Here is an 18,249-nt window from a genome sequence, read left to right as displayed (position 1 = left end):
TTGTCTTCTCTGAATGTCTTAGCAAAAGTAGTCCACCAGCCTCACCACTTAGATCCATCCCCTCTTGGTAGATACTTTCCAAAGCCAGTAATAACGGCTGCAGTAATTTTAAGACAATAGCCAAGAATCGCTCAGGAGAAAGCCAGTGGGTTTTCCCAGGTTGGACTAATCTGAACTTCAGTTCCAGAGCATCTTCTATTTTTTTCCAAGATGTTCAGTCTTTTTGGACTCTTGTTGAAAAAAAAGAGAATAATGAAGACATTAAACATATGGCTTTTTTAACGTCTTTTGAAGATTCTGCAGCTTGTACTAGAGCTAGTTGGAGTGGATGGCCTCTGCAGTGTGTATAGGAGAGATTAGGGTTACACTTTTCTCTGAGCAAAGCTTGCACTTCATCATGTCTTCTAGAGAAGTTTGCAGCTCCATCAAATGCACAAGCAGCCATCTGTTTGGGGTCCAATTTAAAAGCATTTAACTCTTCTAAAATGTGGGTTATCAACGATTCAGCTGATGTGTCTTCTATAACCTGAACATCTAAAAATGCATCTACTGGCCTTCCACTGACATCAAGAATAACGTATGCAATGATTTAATACTTGATTCCCATTTGCATCGGTGCATTCATGAGCCATGTACACATGTCTTTGTTCATACTTTTCAAACCTATTATGCTTTTTCAGGTACAAGTGTTTTACCATATATATGCTTTTAAAGTGTGTATTAACATTTCAATTTCAATTCAAATTTTCAACCAACTACATGGAATTTTTTCAAACTAGAAATTTTTTAAAACAACTAGATCTAATTGGAAAATGATTACATTGGTAATACCACATGTAACTAGTTGACCAATGGAGGGGTAAATGGGAGAGTTCAGGGGTGGTGGTGTAGGGAAATCCCTGGTTCCAGGGGAACTGATTTGTTTCAGTTGTGTTGGTGATCTCTGTGACATGGATTCTTCCCCTTTTTGAACTGGACTGAGAATTCATCAGCTCATTCCAGGTCTGTCACTGAGGATCCTAGATGGTCATGAATTTTTTTCACAGCAGACCTGAGACTGATTTGAATCAGTGGCCATTGGCTAATTTCGTTATTAACAGAGAACTGTTTGGGGAGGGACTGCATAGCACAGGGGTATGTTTTTGTAAGAGTTATTAACAAATGAATACAAAGAGAAATAACCATGTAAGAAGAAGAGTATTTCATCTGAGAAAACAGATGCACATTTCAAGCTCTGCTTCAAACATGTTGCTGTAATCCTGCCTTCCTACTGCAGGTATGTTCTCTGAAATAATCATTACACAAGGGAACAGCAGTATTCCTTTAGAAGGAGTTATACCAGTACCAAGTAAGTCACTGAGCACATGGTTGGTAACTTTACCATCTGAACCAGGGGCAGTGCATAGCCCAGGAGAAAATCCAGGAATACACTGGAACTCTCAGTGTCATAGTTCCTCTCCTGAGGACCCCTTGCTTTGCGGGGGAACAGCAAGTTGCTTCATCCCTTGTAGTGAAGCAGTTTACTCCCCCTCATGCTTGACTAGCCACACTGGCTACCAAGTAGGGAAGGTCAAACCAGAGCTCTTCTCACCCTGTGGCTCTCTCCACCCCTTCCCTTCCGCCACCCGCCTGAGGTGGGATTATCAGATATGTAGCCCTTGTTCTCCTCATCTAGCCCCACCAGAGAAAGGCTGAGCAGATGAACAGGGTTGGGGCTTCTGGTAGATTTAGCATCCCTCCTTCCCCACAAAGCCAAGTCGCTTTAATTGGGAATTGCAGCCATCTTTCCTGACATTAGAAAATCTGGTTCATCTGTACATTCTTCACAGAGGGTAGGTAAACTGTGTGCCTGGCTCACGTGGGGTTAGTGTTTGGTACACTCACAGTGAGGGAGCACTTTACTTCTAAAGTAGATCCTTTTAAATCAATGGGACTGCTTGAGGAGAAAGGGACAACACAACGTCAATAAGGGTTTCACAATCCAGCACATGGTACACATGGCCGTTCTGCTCCTTCTGTCTCAAGGATGATGTTGCTTTTCCATTACATGCTGCTTTACTTTCCGTTTACAGGTTACATTTCCAAGAGGTTCAGCAATAATTCGGGGTTTGCAGGAAGACAGCAGCCATTTCAGAAGAGCTGCTTTCCCAACTCACTTCTGTCTGACATGCATTATTATCAGCTGAAAATCGCTCCTTTGTTTGCTGCATATGCAATGAGGGTGATCAATATTTCATTTGCTTTGTTTATAAGAAATGCTAGGTGAATGACGCACATGAGGCCATTGTTTCTCATCAGTCTGGCAAACTTAAGTAAGCACCTACAATGCTTATTAGCGGACAATAGTGATAATGTAACAGCAGGGCTCACAAGGGTTAGACATTAGTGTATGCAGAATCAAATGGAGTCTAAGATACCCTAGGGTTGTCCTGGAGTCTCCAGGAATTAAAGATTATGACATCTGATAAAACCTCCAGGATTATGTCCAACCAAAATTGGCAACCCTACGTCTCACCATTACTAACCTGCCCTAACTACACTAACATTAATGCAAAAGAACTACAAAAAGAACTCTCTTCTTACTTTTTTTTGTCCTAATGATAGTTGCCTACAAAGAACTAATGAAAGGAGTGAAGTGGATCCATACTACTGTATTCATTGGGCTTTGGCCTAGGCCCTTAGACAGGTGGACAAAGATGACCTGAGGAATGAGTAGGGGACAGTAACTTATATCCCCTCAATTCCAGAGCTTAAGAAGCATGAAGCACCTTTCCAATGGGGATTGGATACACTAAAGTAACCTTAAAGTAGGGATTCTCAAACTGTGCGTTAGGACCTCTCAGGGGGTCGTGAAGTTATTACATGGGGGTCGCAAGCTGTCAGCCTCCACCTCAAACCCCGCTTTGCATCCAGCATTTATAATGTTTTAAAATATATAAAAACATTTTTTTAATTTATAAGGGGTGGGGTCGCACTCAGAGGCTTGCTGTGTGAAAGGGGTCACCAGTACAAAAGTTTGAGAACCACTGCCTTAAAGGGTTAAAGTGCAGAGTCTCCCACAGCACTTTAAAATTCTGGTCCTATCTCTTTTGTGCATCCAGAGCTCCTGCTGAAGCAAGTGGGAGCTTTGGGTGGACAAAGAAAGCAAGGCAGGGCCCGACATTTGTACTTAGGAAGTTAGGAGGCAAGTAGAGATGTGTGAATAATTGACTTTTCAGTTCCCTGGCTGGAGCGAGACATTGAAACAAAACATTGTTTTAGATTGACTCCAAATTAATTTTTTCCCCTCTCTAGGTGAAACAATAAAAACAAAATTAATTTGGGGTTGACTAGAGGAGAGGTAGTAATTTGAGACACCCCTTCATGATGTCTCCCCAACCCTATACACCCATCCAGCTCCAGTGGCCAGGTTGTGAAGGGGAGGATATAGGGCTCGGTCCAGACCCGCCCTTCCCTACCCAATCCCACTCATTTGCTCCTGTGAGATTCTGTGCTCCCTTGAGAGTCTGGAGGAGAGATGTGGGCAGCACTCAGACAGCTATGCAGGAGCTCCTCCTTCCCTACAGTGCCAGGTGAGGGCTAGGCACAACCTAGCCCTTGGTTAGGAACAATGTGTTATTCAATTCTACCAAGACAAATACATTCATTAGCCAGGCTAAAGTGATCTCACACTCCTGCAAGGTAACATGTGGCTGATTTTAACATCATTTATGATCAAGACAGACATTACAATTAGCCACATGCTAGGCTTGTGTCATTGCACTATGCATCAGGCTTGCAAGCTCGTACCGAGAAGAGCATACAACAAAAGGACAAGTCTTGCAGTAACACGGGACTAGATGAAAGGGTATAGTAGTAATTAACCTTGGGAAGATAATGATTGGAGAAGCAACAGGTTTAAGTCACAAACATGCTCACCGTAATACAGAACAGCATGTAATACCAACGAAAATCATACTAGGTTCCAAACCAGCTCCCACTGAGGTCAATAGGGCCAGAATACTACTATTCGTGCCTCAGTTTCCCCTATCTGCATAATATTTCTGACAATATACAATGCCACCTTCACAGGTGGGCTCTGAGGCTTAGTTAATGTTCTAGGCTTTGGGATCCATGGATGAAAAGCACATTGAGACTGCCAGCAGCGTGCTGCTCCTGTCTTGTAGAGAGAATTTCTCCAGCTGCTGTCAGCCTGGTGCCTTATACCAGCACTGAACAAAGCACTCAGAAGCTCTTATATTTTAATTCCAAGCACTCTGAAGCAGCTGTTCTGCATCAAAATCTTTTCATGTGTAATTATCTCATCCTGCTGCTGCAAAGTGAGCATATTGGTAATGGGAGCTTTACCCGCCATCATATGAGGCACGCATGCTGTCTGAGTCTGAGTAGGTTAACACTTAGCATGTATAAAACAGTACGAAACAAATTCCCTTCTTACAAATTAATATTTTATTGACATAGCGCTGTTTAGAAACTAATACTTCATTTATTTCTGATCATCTAACTATTAGAATCTGCTGTTATATGCTGAACAAAATGATACCTCCTGCATCCTGTTCTGTCGTTGGATTAAATTCATTCCTGGTGTCATTCTTTGGAGAACACTTGAGTTTGCTCCATCAGTTGCAGGTTTCCTTTTGTTTACCACTGTCAAGGGCAGATCCTAGCCTTTGTTTCGTCCCTTTGTGTCCTCCAGCAGTACCCACAGGGCTGTAAACTCCCCTAAATGGGGCAGCTGAAAATTCACCTGGAGTGGGGGACTCCCCAGCTGGCATAGTCAGCTTTATACAAATCTCTCTTGGCCCCTCGTAGTGTAAAGAGGTGTGTGGGGAATAAGGGCGTATGGACAAAGCATGCAGAACTCTACTAAGTTCTGACAGCTTAACAGACCTTTGGGAGCTGTTACAAACTAGTGCTGGTTAGAGGAGCTCTGAGGCTGCTCTAATTTATGACATGGGTTAAAATGGCTCTGCCCAGCTCTGCAGATCAGATGAGCACAAAGGTAGCATACAGCAGCTTTGCCTGCAGTTCGGCCAGATTGAAGTAGATCAGGATCTGATTTTTCCTGTGTCTTGATCCCAACTTCTTCACCTTCTCTGGCTGATTGATCCCTCCATCTATGGAAGCTGTTTTTTTCCAGTCACAAATCTTTGTGGCATAGTCAAGGCTCTGCACCATTTATGTTTCCTTAGTGAATTCAGTCTCTCTACCTCTGACATGGCATCATACTTGGCTCATCTCCAAAACTGAGTTGTCAACCAAGAAGAGCTAAAAAGTTGGGAAACTGAGTCACAAGTCTATTTAATTTAGTCTTAATCACTTTTCACCTTTATTTATACAATTGCCAACAGAATTATTGTCACTTATAGTGTCTGGAGATACATTTATGCCAGACATATAACAACAGACAAGACAGAACTGGTAAATGGGTCCAAGTTGCCACATTTTGCCATGATAGTTTCACCCTCTATGATCTCTTGGCCTGGTCCGGCAGTCCCATTCTTCAGTTTTCTGGTCCAGTGTCTCTTAAGTTTGGGCCCATGTTCAGTTAGGTCATTTATATATTTCCACATTACAGATTACTTAATCTTTATCCAAGTGGTTTTAGCATGTCAACTGTTTGGATTTTAGGTAACCCATATATTATGCATGCACAAGCTTCAGTTACCCAACTTCTAGATACTTTGTGCTGAGTTTGCAGTTTCTAGCTCATGTTGTTTTTGTGTCACCCTGCCCAGGGCCTTCCCAGGAAAAGGGTTTTTTTTTAATTTATCATTACACATTTGTGTATCTTTTACTTACATCTTCCAACACGACATGTTACCTTTGTTCTCTCAGCAATAACATTTTAAGCAGAGTTGCAAATCTATGTAAAAGAAGAATTGGCAAAGCCACATTTATACCAGCAAAGACTTGGCCTAAGTTTTATCTCATCTGTACTCCCTCACTATACATAATTACAAATCATTAAAAACATCACTATCAAAGCTCTTAATCTTACCATTAATAATTCTCCATTTTCTATTTCACTGTTATGAGTCAGTATATGTCATTCTGTGCTACCTTATTAGAAATGGGAGGGGCAGTTATGGAAAACATGATGATTCTTTAATGTCAACATTTGCTTTCATCTGTAAACATGGGCTTTTCATTCAAATCCAGCTTCATTAAAAAGAAACTTCCTTAGACATTTTCCTGTGAATGCATTTTGATGGGTATCTCAGTTTTAGAGCCTTGATATTTAGTTGTTTTTAATGGTACGCCAACAAACCCAGCGGTGTCAGGCTCCAATTTCTGTATAATTCTTTCTGATGACTTTTTTCTATTCAGGGATCTCAATTCTGACGGCTTATGTTGCTGAGAATTTGTCATGCAGGATTTTGATCTAGTCCTGTCTTGGAGTGTGGTCAGGGCAGTTCCCTTATGTCATAGTGGCAATTGTCTAGGCAGAGACAGACTTCACTCTTGGGGTAAAGATGCTGTGAAATACCTAATTTTTCTATTCCACAGCTGCTGAAAAGGGATATTTTCCCCTTAGAATCAAGAGTCCCCAGCATCATTCTCAAGAGCATGACAGGATATAGGGCAATCAGACTGCATGGTCTGAGGGAATGAGGCAGTCACTATAGAAGGAGGTTATGCCCCACTTAGAATAGAATACAAATCTCAGAAGTTCCCATAATGTATTAATTTGAAGGTATCATTATTATTTGTGCGTGAGTGTGTGTGTGCTTAATTGGATCTCCTGTATTTTGGCATTAAACTACATTTCAAATTAATCAGGTTGGCATTTCCCATCTTGAATTGTCTATTTTAAAAACCAAAAATGAAAAAGAAATATTTGCAAAAGTTCCTCAGCATAGAATTTTGCCACCCATATTAGTGTAAGTCTTGCTTTCGGAAGGCCCAAAAATACAGCAATCACTGCAACAATATGGGTGAGCAGACAACATTTTGTCCTGCCATACAAAAGCACAATGACTGTGACACCAGCCTAATGCAATGGGGCTTGTACCTCTGCCAAACCAGGAATGATCAGCTGATCTAAAGTAATAACTGGCCCACAGTCTGGCTAACTCAGGTTCCCACCATAAGCAAGTGCTAGCTGGAAGCAGCTACCATGCACATGGCACTCCTGTTAGGAGAAGCAGTAAAGAGCTCACATACTGAGATGAAGCAATAGGAGCCATCCTGTTTTGTGGCAGCAGGATGTCTCTTCTTTTGGACCTGGATCTGCCTATGCACCGCTGCCCCTTTTGATTAAGATATTTGATACATAGTAGGACTGTCAAGAGACTAAAAAAATTAATCACGATTAATCACGCTGTTAAACAATAATAGAATACCATTTATTTAAATATTTTGGATGTTTTCTACATTTTCAAATATATTGATTTCAATTACAACACAGAATACAAAGTGCACAGCGCTCACTTTATATTTATTTTTATTACAAATATTTGCACTGTAAAAAAAGGAACAAAAGAAGTAGTATTTTTCAGTTCACCTAATACAAGTACTGCAGTGCAATTTCTTTATCATGAAAGTTGAACTTAGAAATGTAGAATTATGTACAAAATATAACTGCACTCAACCCATGGTTTGGGTTCTGTAGTTTCTGCATTGGAGTTTTGCTCTCTTAAGACTTCTGAAAGCATGCTCCACACCCCATCCCTCTCAGATTTTGGAAGGCACTTCAGATTCTTAAACCTTGGATTGAGTGCTGTAGCTATCTTTAGAAATCTCACATTGGTACCTTGTTTGCGTTTTGTCAAATCTGCAGTAAAAGTGTTCTTAAATCGAACAATATGTGCTGGGTCAACATCTGAGACTGCCATAACATGAAAATATATGGCAGAATGTGGGTAAAACAGAGCAGGAGACATACAATTCTCCCCCAAGAAGTTCAGTCACAAATTTAATTAACTCATTTTTTTTTAATGGGTATCATCAGCATGGAAACATATCCTCTGGAATGGTGGCCAAAGCATGAAGGGGTATACAAATGTTTAGCATATCTGGAATGTAAATACCTTGCAATGCCGGCTACAACAGTGCCATGCAAATGCCTGTTCTCACTTTCAGGTGACGTTGTAAATAAGAAGTGGGCAGCATTATCTCCCCTAAATGTAAACAAGCTTGTTTGTCTTAAGGATTGGCTGAACAAGAAGTAGGACTGAGTGGACTTGTAGGCTCTAAAGTTTTACATTGTTTTGTTTTTGAGTGCAGCTATGTAACAAAAAAATTTACATTTGTAAGTTGCACTTTCATGATAAAGAGATTGCACAACAGTACTTGTATGAGGTGAATTGAAATATATCATTTTATCATTTTTACAGTGCAGATATTTGTAATTAAAAAAATATAAAGTGAGCTCTGTACACTTTGTATTCTGTGTTGTAATTGAAATAAGTATATTTGAAAATGTAGAACAACATCCAAAATATTTAATAAATTGCAATTGGTATTCTATTGTTCAACAGTGCAATTAAAACTGCGATTAATTGACAGCTCTAATACATAGCAATGGTTTGGCCTTATGCTTCAGTTGGTTCTGAAAGTGTTTTAGAGGGGATGTTTTAACAGTTGTCTTGAATAAGAAGTGGATAACTTGCCTGATTATGATAACCAAACTGATGTTAAATGCAAGGGTCTGATCCTGCCAACAACCGGTGTCCATGAAGCTCCTGTTGAACTCAGTGAGAGTTGAGTGCAGATTAGCAGGCAGAGTCTGGGCCCAGATGTTGAAATCAGACACTGATCAAAATGGACATAAAAGAAATAGCTCACTCATCAAAAAGGGTGGAATTTTCAAAACCTTCTAAGTGACTTAAGAGCACAAGATTTTTAAAAGGGCTTTGTGCTTCAAGTCTCTTACACTTTTTTTCAAAATCTTTCCCCAAAATATCTCGTTCGAATGCACACCAAGTGGGATTTTCAGCGATGCTGCCCCTTGAGGATTTTATATGACTGTCACATTTTGGAGATTACCCAGGCCACTAAGGGGTTCTGTCACCACCTGCCCTGTAACCTTGGGCATCTTTATACTATACTATACTGCAGAGCCCTGACATCAGCAGACAACCTAAAAGTATAAAGGTTTTACCCTGCAAGGAGTAATTAGGCTGGAGCAGCCAGGGTGACTCTTATGCTTTTAGGCTGGCTACTGGTGTCAGAGTACTGAGCCACAGCAGCATGCATTAAGAAAACCAAGGTTATTGGTCTGGGTGATCCCCAAAACATCACAGCCACATGAAATCCTCCGGGAGCAGCTGTGGAATTTTGGGCATGGGTTTGACACACATTTCATTCACTTCTTCTTCTGACCATGCGCTCTAAAGACAGAAATGCGAGGAGATCCGAATGCGCTCTCATATTTGGAGCATTGCTACCCCTAGTGTTGCTACACAGGGATGTTAAGACCCAACTCGCCTGCACAAATCAACAGCGGAAATGGGGTGGGGGTTAGGGGAAGCCTGTTGCTCAGAAGAGCGGTGACTTGCAGTGCATTTTGCATGGTGAATTGCAGGACTCGGAGAACCACAGTGTACCACATTTCGTGTACGGGTACCTTAAGGGGCTCTCCTTTCCAGGGGACTGCACAGGGGGAAAGGTGGCTCTACTGGTCTTTCCCCCCTCCCTTTGCACCTCCACTTTCTAAAGCTTTGCAGCAACCTGGGCCCCACCTTGGCCTGGGCAGAGAGGAGCAACATCCCAAACCATGGTGAGTGCAAATCTTCCCTGTGGTTTCAGGAGGAGTTAGGCAGGCGGACGAGGGGGGCATAGGGAACTCGAGCAGGGAATGGGGGGGGGGGATCATGCACATTGCGGGGAAGACGTGCAGGGAACATGGGGGGTGCGGATGAGGGGGGCAAGGAGCCGGGCTGCAGACTAGGAGAGGGGGTGCAGGGAACTGGGGCCCAGAAGGGGGGAATGAGGCGCAGGGCCCGGGGGAGCAGCTGCCCACAGAGGCTGGAGTCACCCCACCCCGCAGCTGCAGCGCGCGCCAGGCGGGGCCGCCCCGCGCGGGGGCGGGGCAAGCCTGGCATTATGACGCATGTGCGGGCGGGGCTGCCGGTTGCTATGGGAGCTGCGGGGTAGCAGCGTCCCTCGCGCGGCCTGTCTCGGGGCGCGCCGCAGCCCCTCCAGCGCGCACGCGCGCCTGAGCCGTGCCGCCCGGCCGGCTGCTCCCCGCCGGGAGGTGAGTCCGGGGCTCGTGCTGGGTCCGCCCCGCCCCTCGCTCCAGCACGTCACAAGGGAGCACGCGCAGGGACCTCCCCCAGTGCACGTGGGGCAGGAATCCCCCCTCCCCCCGCCCGCCTCTCTCCCGAGCCCTCGTGCAGGGTGCAGCTCCAGCGCGGTGGCCCGCCCCCAGAGGTGGCTGCATTTTAGCACTGGGTGAAGGGGGCGGGGGCGGGGATCCCTGTGCATCGCTGTTGGGAACTCTGGCCAAGTCCTTCGAGGGGGAGACTGGGGTGACCAGACAGTAAGTGTGAAAAAAATCGGGACCGGGGGTACTAGGAGCCTATATAAGAAAAAGACCCCAAAATCGGGACATCTGGTCGCCCTAGAGGAGAGGTGCGGTAGAGGTGCCGCGGTGGCTGTCCCCAAAGCCTGGACATAGGGACGCCGGCCGGCGCTCCACTGGGCCCTGGCCTGTGCAGGAGGGAGGCCCCGGGGCTGGCCCGTGCTTTGCCGGCTCTGCTGCCTTCTCCGAACCCTTCGGTAGAGTTAGGGAGCAGCCTGTCCGTGGGAGAGGGATGTGATCCCATGGCTGTGTGACTGTATTTCTCATCAATCGCCCTAGATGTGGCGTGCCAGGGCAGAAGAATGGATACATTAAGCCCCCGCTCTTTGGCTTCAAGGCCCGCTGAGCCGCAGGCCTCTCCCCGTGGCCCTCGGGATTGGCCCTTACACCTCCGTTGCGCAGTGGATCTGCCCAGGCAGATCCTTGCACCAGGGTGGAACCCCTCTACCTTCCATGGAGGTCCACCCAGGAGGAGCTCGGAATAGGAATTGGAGATTTAGCAATTACAAATTAGAAACGGACCGTGGCGCTGCTTTTTAATTTTCTAGGTGGGTGCGTGAGTCCGGTGTGAAGTCCCTGCAGTGTCCATTCGCTCTACGCTATACAGTGTATCTCTGTCCGAACAGAACATTTTTTGAGAAGTGACATACAGTTTAAAACTAAAAGGTGTAGAAGGGAAGGGGATATCCATCTGAGCCTTAACTGGAGCCTTGTAGTTATTTGCTGTCCTGGGATAAATTTTCATCAGACGTCGTTGCTCAGGTCCCATTAAACGGGGGTTGGACTAGATGACCTTCTGGGGTCCCTTCCAACCCTGATATTCTATGATTCTAAACATGAGTCAAATGGAGTCTTTATTTGTATAAAGCAATAAATGCATGGGAGTACTGTTACCATGTTACGTTCTTTTATGTCACACTATAAGGTTCATGCTTAGATACAGTCAATGTGTAAACTAATTATAAATTTTTAAATGCTTATTTTTTTAAAATAAAAAGTCTGATAACTTTGTTTACTGATTTGTGAACAGTCATTGTTAAAAGGGACATTGTCAACTTGAAATTTAGCTTTTAGAAAATGAATAAAAGTAGTTTCAGTGACTGCACCTGTCCCTGTATTTCTCTGCCAATTTTTGTGGTTTTCAATTTTCCAGGGTTGTTGTTTTTTTAAGTGTTTCTTTTTGTTGTTGTTGCTGGGTGTGTCTCCCACACACACAGTGGGCAAGGAGCCAACAATATACACAAAGTGCTGTCACATGCACGCACTAAACAAAAAGAGGAAAAAACATTTCTCTTTTTTCGACTCTTAAGGCCTTGCTCTTGCAAAGACTCATTGTAATCCTTGAGACTACGCTTGTGAGTAAAGCACAGTGCATATGTAGGTGTTTGCAGGATTGTGCAGTAGGTGTTGCTGGTAACAATAACAGGGGAAAAAATCTGGCAGCAGTGTGATATTTTTTTTTATAGTTGATAATGGCCTTTGAGAAGGCCACAGTGGGGGGGATTTTCAAAGACATAAGGGGCAATTAGGCCCCCAGCTTTCATGGAAAGTCAGTGAATGGGAGTTGGACATCTAACTCACACTTGTGTGCCCTTGAAAAGCTTTCCCCTTGTGCATCTCGCTGGTTTGGCAAGTTCCACAAAGAAACAGGAATCTGCTTGAAAGGATCTTCCTGCTAATTGGTGCACTGGAAAAATAATTAAATTGAAATTAAAATGAGCTTTTTGATTCTCAGCCTAGTCCATCACAAAACCACGATGAAATCTGGCACGATTAGCTAGAGTTTCCCTCAGTGTTTATCAAGAGAGACAGAAGTGTTACAGGTTTTGATTTAGGTTTATTGGCATAGCTGTGTGAGATGTTCACCAGAGTATACCTGGCTCAAAGCTATGCTATCAGTCCTTCCTCCCAACAAAGAATAATACGTCACAGGTAAAACTATGTAATGAGTTCCGTTCCAAATATTTGCTTAACAACGCAGACTAGCAAGATGCTGAATAATATTTTTTTAAAATCAATACCAGTGTAGTTGCAAATTGCACAGAATTAGAGTTGGCGTTGGTAACATCACCCATATTTTAACATTCCCTGACACTTCCCAGGCCTGTTTTCAGTTGTTTATAACTTTGACAGACTGTAACTGCTTAGGCTGGAATTTTCCATGCTGAGTGTTTGTCTGAAACGAATTATTTAGAAAAGTTTCGGCAAAAATGGTTCAGCTATTTCCAAGAATGAGTTTAGGGAAAAATATTGTTTTTTTCCCCCATGTTTTTAAAAAAGATTGTACAACCATTTTCACAAGAAACTCCAACTCCACCATGCTTTGGAGCAGGGATTTGAAAGTTGACAGGGACGTCATGCTAGTGTCAGGGGAGTGCCTTCTGCGGCTGTTGTGAAAACCTGCGAAAATTGGCCAAATTATAAGCCTCTGAAAAATCAGTTTGCACCTGGTCAGTAGGGATGCTAGTTTGGCAGTTAAGTTCTCTGAAAGTTCAATCTGCACTGGACATGCTCCACCCTAGGGATGCAGAGGCCAAGCAAGACTTTCCTTGCATTTGCAGGAGGTTGGGCACTAGAACTGAAAGCAGGAAATCTTTTTCCTTTGCTGTTCATACTCCCGCTGCTGGTGCCCAGGGAGCACGGAGAAGGAAGAAGTTGCTGGAGACTGAGATCAGATGAGAAGTCTGGCCGGAGAGGGGGAGCCGCATGGAGAAGTAGGATACTGAGACTGATTGGACAAGGAAGAGGAAACCTGGGGGGAGAATGGAACTAGAAGCTGGGGCAGAGGGAAGACTGGGAATTGGCTGAAGAGCCTGGTGTGAGAGAGTGGGACTGCGAGGAGGAGCTTAGGTTTGAGGGGATTCAGATGAGTAGCCTGGGGAGAGGGAGACAGGAACAAGGAGCTGCTGGGGGAAGACTGGGATGATTTAGGTGCTGGGAGGGAAATACAGGACTGGGACAGAGACAGGCTGAAAGGGACAGGGCCCAGAAGGGATCAGCCTTTGTGGAGGAGAGAGGAGCAGAAGGGTCTGTGGCCATTGGCGCATGCTCCCTTCTAGAGCCTGGAATGGCACCCACTATTTCCCAAATCTGTCAACAAATATCTGTGAAACCACTGGCAAAATGTGACTCATCCCTTCCTAGTGGTTGGTCCACGTCCGTATGGCAGCCTACTATTGCTTTCAGTTACTCCGTTAGCTCAAGTAGCAGAGGTCTCTGCTGTGGCTATCACAGTTCCGACCCTGCTGAAGACCCTTGTGGAGATCAGTATGGTTCCACGTGATGGAACCTGTTTTTTTCAGGGTTAAAAAAATATGCACAAAATTAGTTATTAAAAGAACAGTAAGGTAGCAAGGTCAACTGCTCTAAAGTTAGGAAATGCCAGAATTAAGATTGTCTATGCATCTTTATTTTGGTCCCTTTGTGTATATGCATTATGCTATCGTCTGTAATTACATGATCATATACTCTTATTCCACAGGACTCTTGCCTTATTCAGAGCACAGGATGGGCAGTGTTCTGGGTTGGAATCAGGCTTGTAGTGAAGGAGGCTGTTGTCTGGAGGACTCCTGCTTCATTTGTTGCAGAAGTTGGGAGATATTTAGTGAATGAAACTGGGAGCTGCTATAAGAGAAAGGAGGGTCTTGTGGTTAAAGAAGTTGATTGCTGCCATGGAAAATTAGATTCTATCTCTGCCTTTGCCACACAGTTCCTATGTAATGCTGGGCAAGTCACTTAAAACAGACTTTTCACAGGTGGCTGCTAATTATGAGAGCCTCATTTTCCAGGCACCAAACTTGAAACATCTGGGTTTGGATGTGCACATGTTGTAAGCACTTAAAACTGCAACTCAAGTCACTGAGAGCTGTGTTTTGGACAAACAAAGTGCTGTAAAATAAGCTGTTGGAATTTTAAGACCTTAAGCATCTCAGAGTGGGCACCCAAAACTAGTAGACTCTTGTGACCGTAATGTCTATGACTCAGTTCCCCATCTGTAAAATGGGGATAATACTACCCCACCTCATAGATGTGTTGAGAAAATTAATGTCTGTGAAGCATTCACAGTGATGAGCCCAAGAGGAAATTAATAATCCTGGATTCAGAGCAGGGCTTGAATAGTATGCAGTAAATAAGACCTAAGCCCACATACTGAACACTAAGGGTTAAACGAGATAGTGAATAGCTGCTCATTCAGTGAGCACCATCCATACTGTGTACTTACTGGGGCAGAGATCCTGTGGAATAAATATTATGCGATCGTGTAATTAAAGAGAGTGTCATAATGTGTGCACACAAGTCAGCCGAATTAAGGTTACAAAAAAGCTACATTCAGTGTGTTGAATCAAAGAATGTCCCGTAAAACAAAGCCAGACACGCTGAACATTGCCCCTGTTATGTATGGGTACTACATGTGGCTGGCAAATACTTATTTTTCTAAATTGAGACACTGCTCCTACGTGGGAAACCTATGGCCTAACTGTCCCCATTCCAGTGAGAAGGAACCTAAAGTTTGTCTTTAGGCTTTTATGTGGGATATGGAAGGGAAGAAAAAGTAAGACTTGCTCCTAAATGCATCACTGACAAGTACTGCATCGCATTCAGATTTGTACATAAAAGCAACACTTGACTATATAAATCATAGAATCATAGAATATGAGGGTTGGAAGGGACCTCAGGAGGTCATCTAGTCCAACCCCCTGCTCAGAGCAGGACCAATCCCCAATTAAATCATCCCAGCCAGGGCTTTGTCAAGCCTGACCTTAAAAACTTCTAAGGAAGGAGATTCTACCACCTCCCTAGGTAACGCATTCCAGTGTTTCACCACCCTCCTAGTGAAAAAGTTTTTCCTAATATCCAACCTAAACCTCCCCCACTGCAACTTGAGACCATTACTCCTTGTCCTGTCCTCTTCTACCACTGAGAATAGTCTAGAACCATCCTCTCTGGAACCACCTCTCAGGTAGTTGAAAGCAGCTATCAAATCCCCCCTCATTCTTCTCTTCTGCAGACTAAACAATCCCAGTTCCCTCAGCCTCTCCTCATAAGTCATGTGTTCCAGACCCCTAATCATTTTTGTTGCCCTTCTGATCAAGATCATCCGATCTTCAGCTGGTGTAAATCAGTCAGTGTAGCTCTTTTGACTTCTATGGCGCTATGCCAGTTATCACCAGCTGGGTGGCAACTTGGCCCGTACTCTTGTCTCTAGGTCTTAGATAGAACAATGAAGGATTTTTGCACTTCTTCCAGAGAGCAAGGAGCTTTGTATGTCCTTCCTCTTTCCACTTCTCTCCTGGGATAACTTTGGGTTTCCTGAACATCATTTGGATAGAAGATCTCGTAGCCTGAGGGTACAGCTAATGACAGAGCCAGTTGGCACCGCTCACTTGGGGAGTCTCATGGCCCCAGAGGGGAGCTCTTGGAGGGATTGTGCCTCCCAAAGCTCACCAGCGCACACGGGGAATGCACAACCTGCCCCATCCCTTTGGGTGTTACAGCGTGCTCTCCTTTTGGTGAGGAGCCATTTATGCTGGCCGGGGTGGAACCTTCCCACTCTTCCTTGTCCATGTTGGGATGTCATCTACCTCTGGAGCACTAAGAAGGAGAAGGGACTGTGAGCATGCCTGGCTGTTGCTTGGAGGTAAGGGACACACAAAGCAGCTGAAGGACTCTTTGCGCACCCACTCCCCCCACCCGGCCACCAGCACAGGGCCAGGCACAATTGTGCCTTGTAATAATATAGTTGTACGTGTTTTTTTGCGGCGGGAGGGGGGAAGAGTGACCAGAGTCTCGAAGCACTACCACAATGCAAATCAACAACAAGGTGGGTGGAGAAGAAGGGCTCCACTAAAACATGTCAGATTTTTAAAAAGTGAATCCAGTCTTCCCTAGCATCCTCTGCCAGCAGGCAACGGAACATGACTACAGGCAAAGAATTCATACTGCAAATTACAAGGGGCTTCCTCCTGTTCCCCTTAGCATCTTCAGACACCCCAGCCCTGCAGAGCTCACGCCCCTTTGCCCGTAGCGGCCAGGCCCCCGTGCTGACTTGCTGTGTAGAGTCTCTGCTCCCAGTGGCTTGTTAACATTCCAAGCTGAACTCCCTTGTGGGTTACAGCTTCCCTGGTGATCCGGAATGGAGAGCACCTCTGAGTTCTCTTCCGTCTGGGGCGAGAACCGTGGGATGCAGCTCGCATCAGTATACAAGACATTCATGATTGCCTGTTACAAGCGACTGCATTTATTTCCTTTGACAGAATCATCAAATGTCTGAGGATGAAATGACAAACCACACATGACTGACGTTAGTCTTTTTGCTTAGGATGCTACCAGGTGGTGTGTGGATGCGATGGTAACAAGGATGGTATAAGAACCGACACAGAATAGAATTTAACATTTCAATCCAAGTATTTGCCTAAACAGGTTGTCACTTAGATTGTAAACTCTCTGGGTCAGGGAATATCTTATTGTTCGTGTTTGTACAGCACCTAGCACAATGGGGAACTGGTCTGTGACTGGGGCTGCTGAGAGCTATGGTAATACAAATATAAATAAATAATAATCTAATTCCTTGTGATATTTAGATTCCACATTCTCTGGAAAGGTAGTTCGTTAAATTATAGGCTGGTACAGGGGTTGGCAACCTTTGGCATGCGGCCCATCAGGGTAATCCGCTGGCGGGATGCAAGACATTTTGTTTACATTGACATCTGCAAGCACGGCCCCCCCGCAGCTCTCAGTGGCCACGGTTCGAATTATATATATGCCCATATAAAATCAAGAATTATGAGGCTGCTCAGTGACCTCTGAAGTCAAAATGAAAAACTTTAACTGACATAAATGCGATTTGGATCAAAACCCATTATGGCTTGTAAGGAGAATAACTTCACACGTGTGTTTTGTGTTTTTTTTGTCCAGAAAGCCTTCCCTTTGAAGAAGACTAGCTTCAGTTGATCAAGGATGTCTTTGACGGACAAAAGACTTGAAGATTTGCAGATCTACAAAGTTCTCCAATGTGTTCGCCAAAAGGACAAGAGGCAGATAGAGAAGCTGACCAAACTTGGATTCCCAGAACTCATTAATTTCACAGAGCCTGTTGATGGTTATAGTGCCCTTCATTTGGCATGCATCGCAAATGACATAGACATGTGCAACTTCCTGCTGGAGCAAGGAGCTCATCCAGATGTTCAAGACCGAATGGGACGCACTCCTGCAATGAAAGCAGCTGAGCTAGGCCACGACTTAGCCTTGGATAAACTAGCGAAGGCCGAGGCAGACATGACCATAGTTGATAATGAAGGAAAAGGTAAAAAGAGTTCCTCTTAATCATATTAGACAGAAAAAGTATCTTTGGAGCCAGAATCAATACAAATTGCAGTCCTGCTTTCTCACCACATATCACGTGCTAGCCATGTGTGTTATGTCCCCCTCTAGAGGCTGGTCAGCATAACGAGTAAGAGTCTTCTGCTGCAGGACTGTTCTTTGGCTCATGTAGCAAAGGTCTGTGGTTTGGTACTGAACATCCTAAGGTTCAGCCCCAGGTGGGTGTTCACTACACATACAACCCAACAAAGCCATTTTTCTTCAGAGTTTTTGTGGTGCTGAAAGTGAGGACATTTTTGCTGGATCAGGCATTTTGGTAGCTCTCTCCAATAGTTAGTTTTATATGTGCCTAACTATTAAGGATCAGATTCTGATACCCTCACTCTCATTGAATATTGCTT

At 44.3% G+C, this 18,249-nt stretch overlaps 1 protein-coding gene across 4 annotated transcripts in view; it reads left to right on the top strand.

Annotated features, from left to right (window-relative positions):
* Positions 1-10,139: 10,139 nt before the first annotated feature.
* The window catches only part of ANKEF1 (ankyrin repeat and EF-hand domain containing 1), a 33,940-nt gene continuing 25,830 nt past the window's right edge, over positions 10,140-18,249 (top strand). Inside the window, exons 1-2 of one of the 4 annotated variants that reach the window (XM_073339621.1) lie at positions 10,140-10,201; positions 17,444-17,831. In XM_073339621.1, coding sequence (XP_073195722.1) covers positions 17,486-17,831 — 346 coding nt within the window. In that variant the 5' untranslated portion in view covers positions 10,140-10,201; positions 17,444-17,485. Of the gene's footprint in view, positions 10,202-10,302; positions 10,487-16,058; positions 16,167-17,443; positions 17,832-18,249 lie in introns of those variants that run through there. The other 3 variants (XM_073339622.1, XM_073339620.1, XM_073339624.1) reach the window with 3 other exon arrangements.

This window comes from Lepidochelys kempii, chromosome 3 (assembly GCF_965140265.1).
Source record: "Lepidochelys kempii isolate rLepKem1 chromosome 3, rLepKem1.hap2, whole genome shotgun sequence".
NCBI lineage: Eukaryota > Metazoa > Chordata > Testudines > Cheloniidae > Lepidochelys > Lepidochelys kempii.
The sequence above is the reverse complement of the archived record's forward strand: the minus strand, read 5'-3'. Positions and strand labels throughout refer to the sequence as shown.